This window comes from Cannabis sativa, chromosome 1, assembly GCF_029168945.1.
Source record: "Cannabis sativa cultivar Pink pepper isolate KNU-18-1 chromosome 1, ASM2916894v1, whole genome shotgun sequence".
Lineage (NCBI taxonomy): Eukaryota > Viridiplantae > Streptophyta > Magnoliopsida > Rosales > Cannabaceae > Cannabis > Cannabis sativa.
This window is the reverse complement of record NC_083601.1, coordinates 64,530,055-64,539,286: the sequence shown is the minus strand read 5'-3', so window position 1 is coordinate 64,539,286 and position 9,232 is coordinate 64,530,055. Positions and strand designations below refer to the sequence as shown.

The 9,232-nt window shown below is 35.7% G+C and overlaps 1 protein-coding gene across 1 annotated transcript; it reads right to left on the bottom strand.

Moving 5' to 3' along the window:
* Positions 1-2,308: 2,308 nt before the first annotated feature.
* On the bottom strand, positions 2,309-8,119 carry LOC115702146 (peroxisomal fatty acid beta-oxidation multifunctional protein AIM1). The gene is made up of 18 exons (XM_030629603.2): positions 7,804-8,119; positions 7,652-7,723; positions 7,444-7,506; positions 7,282-7,338; positions 7,099-7,166; positions 6,936-7,017; positions 6,791-6,846; positions 6,102-6,404; positions 5,751-5,837; positions 5,383-5,557; positions 5,175-5,296; positions 4,842-5,005; positions 4,282-4,536; positions 3,694-3,815; positions 3,469-3,590; positions 3,134-3,282; positions 2,806-2,944; positions 2,309-2,560 (listed from the first exon to the last, which is right to left on the bottom strand). Exons 1-18 carry the CDS (start codon positions 7,895-7,897, stop codon positions 2,513-2,515), a joined length of 2,178 nt encoding a protein of 725 aa, XP_030485463.2. The 5' UTR covers positions 7,898-8,119; the 3' UTR covers positions 2,309-2,512.
* Positions 8,120-9,232: the final 1,113 nt, after the last annotated feature.

Sequence of the window (9,232 nt, the reverse complement as noted above, 5' to 3'; positions counted from 1 at the left end):
TCCAATTTCAGACAGTAAATGGGTAGTCCAGTCCAAGTTGTGCCAAAGAAAGGGGGATGACGATAGTAAAGAATGAGCTGATTCTGATAAGAAATGTAACTAGTTGGAAGATTTGCATTGATTATTGCAAACTTAACAAGGCAACAAGAAAATACCACTTTCCTCTTCCATTCATTGATTTGATGTTAGGCAAATTGAAGGGTCAAGAGTATTACTATTTTCTAGATGGTTACTTTGGGTACACCAAATAGCTATCACACCTGAAGATCAAGAGTAGAAAACGTTTACATGTCCATATGGCACTTTTATTTTTCGAAGGATGCCATTTGGGTTGTGTAATGCACCAATAACATCCCAACAATATATTATGGCTATTTTTTTTTTCTGATTTGATTGAGAACTGTATATAGATTTTTGTGGATGATTTCTTGGTGTTTGGCTCGTCGTTTAACCATTGTTTGAGGATTGGAGATGGTTTTGGAAAGATGTGAAGGAGTCTAATTTAGTACTCAATTGAGAGAAGTGTCAATTTATGGTGAAAGAGGGGATTGTTTTGGGACACAAGATCTCAAAAGAAGGCATTGAGGTAGATAAGGCCAAGGTGTCTACAATTGAGAATTTTCCCCCTCTAGTGTCAGTGAAAGGGATTCAAAGTTTTTGGGTCATGCTGGTTTTTATCGAAGGGTTTATCAAAGACTTCTCCAAGATCTTTAAGTCATTGTCCAACTTGCTTGTTAACGGAGTACCTTTTGAGTTTGGAAATGAATGATTAAAAGCCTTTCAAACTCTCAAGGGGAAACTGATTTCGACACCTATAATCATTGCACCAAATTGGGAGCTGCCATTTGAGTTGATATGTGATGCAATTGGAGTTGTTTTGGGTCAACAAGTTGACAAGGTTTTTTATACCATCTACTATGCTAGTAGGACCTTGAATGATGCTCAGTTGAACTATGCAACTAATTAGAAGGAGATGTTGGCCATTGTGTTTGCTTGTGACAAGTTTTGGCCGTATCTAATTGGGAACAAGGCTATAGTATATACTGATCATTCAACGATAAAATACCTTATGACCAAGAAAGATTCTAAGCCAAGATTAATCTGATGGGTCTTTCTTCTTCAAGAGTTCAATTTGGAAATAAAAGATAAGAAGAGAAGTGAGAACCTAGTTGCAGATCATATGTCAAGAATGGAATTAGAGGAGAGCCAAAATATGAAGAAAATGCAAATAAATGATGGGTTGCCCGATGAGCCGCTCTTTGCTTTGAGGGAAAGCTTAATGGTACTATAGTTTGCAGACTATGTAAATTTTTTGACTACCAACATTACACCTCCAAATTTGACTAGGAAACAACTAAAGAAGTTCTTTTCTGAAGTGAAGTATTATTATTGGGAAGAGCAATTCTCTACAAGTATTGTGTTGATTAGATCATTAGAAGATGTGTTCCTGAAAAGGAGATGGTTCTATCCTAAATCACTACCATGATTTGCAATGCGGATGATATTTTAGCGAAACAAGAACAGCTGCAAAGGTTTTGCAAAGTGGTTTTTATTAGCCAACTTTTTTCAAGGATGCTAATGAACTTGTCAAGGCGTGTGATCGTTGTCAAAGAACTGGCAATATTTCAAGAAGAAATGAGAGGCCTTTGAATGGTATTTTAGAGGTTGAACTTTTTGATACCATCACAAATACAACAAAACTTGAGCAGCACCTGTCAAAAATACTATAAGGCTTAAAAATAAATATGAAAAAAAAAAACTAAGTTTCAACAATACAATAATTAGTGGACTTTAGGCTGAGTCTTCACATATTGGACCTAAATAAATATAAAAATTTGTATTTTTATAATATGCAATGCAGTGAAATTTGAACCGCATATTAACAATTCAAAATCGCAAACACTGCGCGATTTAAGAAAAATTCAAACCGCGATCGCACCGCAAAAAAATTTAAATCTTATTTTTTTTTACAGTGCAAAGAATTTGAGCGGTTTGATGAACATCCTTACATGATATAGCAAACACCATAAAATAGTTAAAAAATGCTATAAAAAATAACCAACCTTAAAAGTTGCTTGCCATATTTAAGTAAAAAAAAAATGGTGTAAATTCTACGATGTAGATGTAGATCATTTTTCACCTGCCTATTTTCAGATTTGATCACTAAAAACCAACACTTTTATATTGTCTGTCTTTTAGATTTTTTTATTTTAAGTTACATTTTCTTTAAATGTGTTTTTTCACATTTAATCCAATTCCCGTTTAATACCTCTCTCTCCTTCTACCAGCACTCGCATTACCAAACAAATAAGCAATAATTATATATTTATTCGATGAAAACCAATACATAAATATTCTAGATATAAAACACTTCTCGATTGTATGCTACAGGCTTACAGGCGGATAATGCTTCGAAAGCTAAAACTGATTACATTTCGAGATTTTATTACGAGAAACATAGAAACCTTCCCAATCAAACCCACGATTAAGGGTAACTTACTTTTCTTATTGCTCACAGGCGAGCCCTTGAAGCTGCTGCTGATGATGAAGCAGGTTGACTCTGCAAAAAAACAGAAAATCAAAATATACCACCACTGTCACTATTTCTTTTCATTGTATTATTAATATGAGAAAAAAGGGCTCATATGGGACATTTTCAAGACAAAGTAATCACAAGAAATGAGGTGCCAAAACTATGCAACACACTAGGATTTTTCGGTTATGTACTTTTTCGTGGAGGATGTTGCTAACCAAGTCATGTTGCGTAAATGTTTAGAAAACAACAACAGGTGTGGAAGTTCTTACCAGTAGCATGCCTTTTGTTGCTCTTTCTTCCAAAAATCGTGATGGTTTGTAGAAGCTGCCATATAGTTCTGACCATTTCTTCAGACTTGAGTAAACATGTTTAGGCCCAACCAAATCTGCCCAAAAAACAATACCGCCACTGCCACACAATATAAATGCAAGCTTGTAAGATACTAATTTACAAAGATTACTGAAAATTTAACACCTATAATTCAGAAGAAAAAAAAAGAAAGAAAAAACAATCCTCTCTGTTGCCTAAAAAATATTTTGGTAAAATAGCTCTTATAGTATTAAGTAACATCCTCAGAGTCATAATAAAATCACTCACCGGTAGGATGGGAAACTCATCCCAAAAACAGATGCAACGTCAAGGTCTGATGCCCGGACAACTATTCCTTCATCCAAAACACGGCATGCCTCATTTACTACAGGAAAGAGTACCATCTCCACAATTTCTTGGTCTGTTACAGTTATAGGCTGTCACCATGATCCACAAAACTTAATAAGCACTAGTCCTATAGATGCTTAAAAATAATTAAAACAACTTTTGTCACATAGAGCTTTAAGTATCACTGTATCAGAAGCATTTGATAGCAAGCATAATTCCAACTACGATTATTACTGTGAATGGTGGTCTACACTTCGAACAGAGCAAATAAATACCTTTCTTCCTTGCATAATATCTGCAAGTCGTCGAGACTCTTCAATTACTGGTAGTACTGTCAGATCAGGTTTTGGCTGGTTTCCCCTTTCATAAATGTAATATCCTTTCCCATTGTTTTTACCTAAATTCCACAAGTGTAGAGAAGGGCTAAGATGATATGCATACAAAAGTATTCGCTAAACTTAAAACACAAGATATCATATGAGGTATGGGATTTATATTACCATTCCGTCCACTTTTTATTAAGAGGTCAATCAATGGTGATTGAAATGTTCTGTCAGGAAAGGCATCACAAAACTGTTTTGCAGTTGCCATGAATACTCCATATCCCGCTAAGTCTTGAAGCCTGCAGATAAGGACATCGCATACAATAAGGTATGTTCCATATGGACTATTAAGGCTAATATGTAAGGGTTTTCATAAGTGAAGCTAAGAGGGAATGCTGAAGTGACTCAAAAATGCTATTACGAATACTAATTACAGTAGGTTTACATAAGTGAAATAGTAAGAGTTAAAATTATATGTATCGTGGTTAAGATTGCAAATTGAATTTTTGAATTCAGAAGACCATAAGGGGCTTCTAGTACAATAGTAAAACTAGAAAAAAACCTTCTAGCATAAGTGCAAAAACCTTATTCTACAACAGCCATACATAGAAGTGATCTGAAAACTTCAAATTAAATGGAAGTCCTCCCCCAGGACTCTTATTTTGTTAGAACTAACTAGGACCTCCTAAAGCAGTGCCATAATTCTAAACGCTCGGTGTTTGAGGTCAACTTAAAATGAAGAAACAGTTTTCATAAGAATCTTACTGGAATGGGCCAAGAGGAAGGCCGAACTTCTTGATTACCCTGTCTATTCTGAAAAGATCCACACCTAAATGGACCAGCATATGAGAACCTTGTGAGTATGGGAAGAACGTTCTATTAACTGCAAAACCAGTGCAGTTTCCCACCACAACAGGGACCTTCTTTATGACTTTTCCAACTGTCATAAGATCAAGTATCACTTGTGGTGAAGTCTTCTCCGTCCGCACAATTTCCAGGAGAGGCATCACATGAGCAGGGCTGTTAATAAGGAATCAAAATAAAAAGAAGGGATCGAATGTTAGATTTGGTTACTACAATATAATTACATCCTAGCTATTAGAAATATTGAGCTGCACAGAGTAAATAGATAAAGAAAGAAAGAAACAAAGAAACAAAGACGATCAAGTGTGTGCAATCCATTACAACAAGCACTGCAATGAGACATGATTATCAAATAACATCTCTCTGACATTAGATACAAAAGATATCTAAGATTTGGACTGTGTATACTTTAAGTGGCAAGCTTGCTTGAAGCAGCAACGAATCAAGAATTTGCCATTTACCTAAAAAAATGTGCCCCAATAATGCGGTCTTGAGAGGTTGTTTTCTCCCCAACTAAATGAAGGTCAATAGTAGAGGTGTTACTAGCCAATATGCAGTGAGAAGGACAAGCTTTCTCAATTTCACTAAATATTGTTTGCTTAAGCGGAATCTTTTCAATGACAGCCTGTACAGAAAAATAGCTATATCAGACTTGTTTTTAACAGAATCTAATATGTAAATAATTCATTTACAAGACTTTCTTTATGATTAAATTACAGGACAAAAAGTAGACAGTAGCCATGGGAATGGGCATATATGAAAATTATAATTGCTAATTTATTTTGAGTGCCTACCTCTATGACCATATCAACATCCTTAAATTCTGTGTAATCCAAAACGCCTTTGAGCAAAGAGAGGATCTTGTCAGCCTTATCCCGTGTCAGCTTCCCTTTTGTTACCAAGCCCCGGACATTTGCTACATAATAAAAAAAACAAGCAGACATCATGTACGACCATGAGATGAAATTAAATCGCAATAAACTTCTATCAAGTAATACATACCTTCAATCATTTTTGTTCCCTTCATAAGATACTCAAGATTAACTTCCTTAAGAACAACCTTTATATTGCTCAGAATAAGAGCTGTAGCAATGCCAGAACCCATTAGACCTCCTCCAATGACAGCAACTTTCTTTATGTGCCTTGGTTTAAGCCCAATATCAGAAACATTTGGCACCTGTATAAATTTGAAGTTCCCAAAAATAGTAAGAAATGTAGAGAGGCTAGAACTATAGAAATTACTGAAACTAAAAAAAATTGATGCAATCTAGTAATGATGACTTCAAAAAAAAAAAAAATAGATTTACTTTGTAAAAAGTAGGAAGGGGAGAAAGTTTGGGGGGAAGAGGCAGCTTGCATCAACCCTGTACCTTAGTTGTTGAACGTTGAGCAAAAAAGACGTGAACAAGACCTTTAGATGTGTCTGTCAAAACCAACTTCTTAAAATCTTTTGCCTCCTGTATAGACAAGTTTTGTCATTAGCACAATTATAAACAGCTAGAGCTCAATGCTTCAAAATATTTAGAAAGCAATGCTTGGGTCTCTAACTACGTTTATAAAGACCTAAGAAATTAGAAACATGCATGTCGCCAGATGATAAAAGTTCCTAGTTCCTGTATAGATAAAAAGAACAGGAGGGCAGGTAGTAGTCTCTGAAACTGAAACCTCCAGAAGCCAATAAAACAAATAACATCAATGGTAAGAAACTAAATGACAAATACCTTTAGAACTCCACTGTATCCTCCATGAACAATGCCCTCCTCAATCACATCAAGACAAACCTGGTGCTGAGGCATATTTGGAGCAGTTATACTGGCTTGTTGACGTGCAACTTTTAGTATCTCACGTGCCTCAGACAGGGATCCAATCTTATCTGTCCTGTGAAGGGAACGAATCCATGGTTTGCGCCTCTCTGCAATCGCTAAAGCCCACATACGTGATACTTTCAGTAACTCTTCAGAGGACACTATGGAGTCGATGAGGCCCAACTTCTTCCCTTCTTCAGATAATATTGGTCTTGATGTCTGAAAAAGCAAAGTATTAGCATACTGATTTGCAAACAATGGAAGATAAATCAAGCATATAGAAACTAGTAAATACACAACTGTGTTGTTTCTATGCTATTGTAAACAAGCAGCAGATAAAAAACTATCCTAATTTCATTCTTCTATCTCTAAGCTGCTCTAACCCACTAAAATAGTTCATTCAAGACAAATTCCCTGTCTCCTGCCTTCTCTAGCTCAATAACTGCCAGCTAATTTTAAAATATAACGCAAATAAGTATAGCCTCCAACCAAAAACAAGTTTTAATTATTTTTTGTGCAAGAAAGTCTTAATTAATTTAATTAATGTACTTATATATATTTTTTACGAGTATGTAAGTGAAAATGAAAAAAAAAAAAAAAGTTACCAGCATCATTTCAATCCCCTTTGACAGCCCTACAAGCCTTGGAAGACGTTGTGTACCTTAAAAAAGCAAAAACCAAATGTTAAAATCTTGGTAAATGCTGATATTTGATCACTCGTTAAAATAGATGCAGACAAAAGCAGTATACCTCCAAATCCTGGAATAATACCAAGAGAAAGCTCAGGCAACCCAAGTTGAGCTCGGGGAGCAGAAATACGTGCATGACATCCCTGCAAGAAGTAAAATTAAGTCATTAAACCAATTCACCAAAAACTAGGGATGTAGGTGGTGCTTTGGTTAGAATGACACACCAATGCTAGTTCTAAACCACCTCCAAGAGCAAGTCCCTCTATGGCAGCAACAATAGGCTTTCTCGAATCTATATAAAGAAGGTCATATTAAGTGTCAGCAGTAATTTGATAAAAAGAAACAAAATGGAGATTTTCAATCTGGAACAGAATGATATTATAAGTGGTAGGGGTTGGGATTGAGACCTTCAATTATGTTAACCACAAGGTCAACAGATACATCAGGCATAAGTGAAACATCCCCTGCCATATGAAGGTGACTTTCATCAATTTACAGATCAAAATTCCATAATTCAAACCATAAACTCTCAGTTATTAACAAAGCACGGTGTATAGAAAGTTTCCTACCAGTCTCGTGAACTTTCTCAAAAACATTGATATCAAAACCACCCGAAAATCTTCCTCCTTTGCCTACATTCAAAAACAAATAATTCATATTTATAACATATATAGTCCGAGAAGAACAAATTAATCCAATTCCATTGTTACAAATAACTCCACCAAATCAAATTTGACACAAAAATAAAAAGAACATGTATATACATAATAGCTTTACCAGTCAAAACAATAGCTTTCACATCATTTCTTCTCGTCGCCTCAACGAACTTTTCCTTTAATCCCTCAATAACTAAAAAACCAAAATTCATCGAAGATCAGGAAAGAAAAAAATAAAAAGAAAAAAAGGTGATCGAAGGGGGAAAGCCATACTAGGAATAGCTAAGGCGTTGACGGGGGGATTGGATATGGTAATGACAGCGACGGCATCGTCTCCGACCTCCATGGTGACACTGGGCCTTGCCATGGCGTTTGGGAAATCTGAAAGCAGAAGAAGAAGAAAAAGCAAGCAGGCAAGAGCAGCTTTAGCGGGATATAATGGATGAAGATCACTACGAAAATTGGCAATAAGTCTGTTTGTGGTTTTATTGGTTTTTGGGTCTATAACGGACCGTTATTTAGAGGTGGCAATCACTGTTATTGTCGTACCCAACGTTGACGGTGAGAGAGACAGCAAGTGAGTTTCCACGTTATACATTTTAGTTTCAGATTAGGATCTTTATATTTTAGGTAAGGTCTTCCTTTTCTATTTTTCACATTGAATAAAATTAGAGATATATACAAAATAAATAATCCAACAACTTACGTAATATTGAAATTTTCAAATAATTTTATCTTTATCGAATTTTTGTTTATTTCAATGGTAAGAGAAAAAAGATACAACTTTACATATATAACCTTTTTTTTTTTTTTATTCCTTTTTCTTTTTTCTATTTATCTCTCTTATATATTATTAATCTAATCAAATTGCTTTTTTTTTTTTTTTGAAAATAAAGAATTATTAGCAGAAAAAACTAGAGCTACACAGATATGGGAAGGTCAGCCTTACACGAATCGGCTAACCACCTAGGAAAAGAATTGTGAAAAAAATTAGAGGCTTTGTCATCTAGGCATTTCCTATACAACAAATTAACACTCTCGTTATTATTTCTCTTTACAAAAATTATGTTCGTACAGGATGAAGATCTCATAAGAGTCTTGATCTGATGAAGAACAATTCCTAGCGAGTTTAACTAGTTTTTCGTTTTCTTGATGGTTCCACCACCACTTTGCAATTTGAATGAATCTCAAAGGACTTGGTATCAGTCTTCGGTAGCACCTTCAGCGCTTCTAGGATAGCCAGGCCTCCGCAACAACCACCGAACACTGGCTGGGAATGAAAACCATCCCAGCCGAGATCAAATTACCACCCCAGTCATGCCACAGGAAACCAATTCCAATTCCAACTTGCCCTTGATTGATGGCTGCATCACAATTAGCACAAATCACACCAGTAGGGGGTAATTCAGTGGGTCTGAGGTGAATACGAGGCCATTGTTGGGTTCGAGACTTCTCCTTATTTGGCTGTAGAAGCAGGGTAAGCATTGAAGACCCAATCCAGTAGTTGAGTCCCATTCATGACAGGCAAGTGGTTAAATCTCCTATTGTGCTTTTCCCAAAGAGCCCACCTAACTTTTATCACATCTTCGAATTCATACTTTGAGAGTTTCATTCTTAAATCCACAAGCAGATCAAACATGGAACCGTTTCTCCAATTCCCACAATGTTTGTAAAACGGAAGGAGTTTCAGATACTTCTTACC

Coding starts and splice junctions, on each gene's coding strand:
- LOC115702146 (XM_030629603.2), bottom strand. CDS start 7,897: ATGGCAAGGCCCAGTGTCACCATGGAGGTCGGAGACGATGCCGTCGCT. Junction 3,283..3,468: donor ATATTATGCAAGGAAGAAAG/GTATTTATTTGC, acceptor TCATGGTGACAG/CCTATAACTGTAACAGACCA. Junction 2,561..2,805: donor CAACAAAAGGCATGCTACTG/GTAAGAACTTCC, acceptor GTTTTTTTGCAG/AGTCAACCTGCTTCATCATC.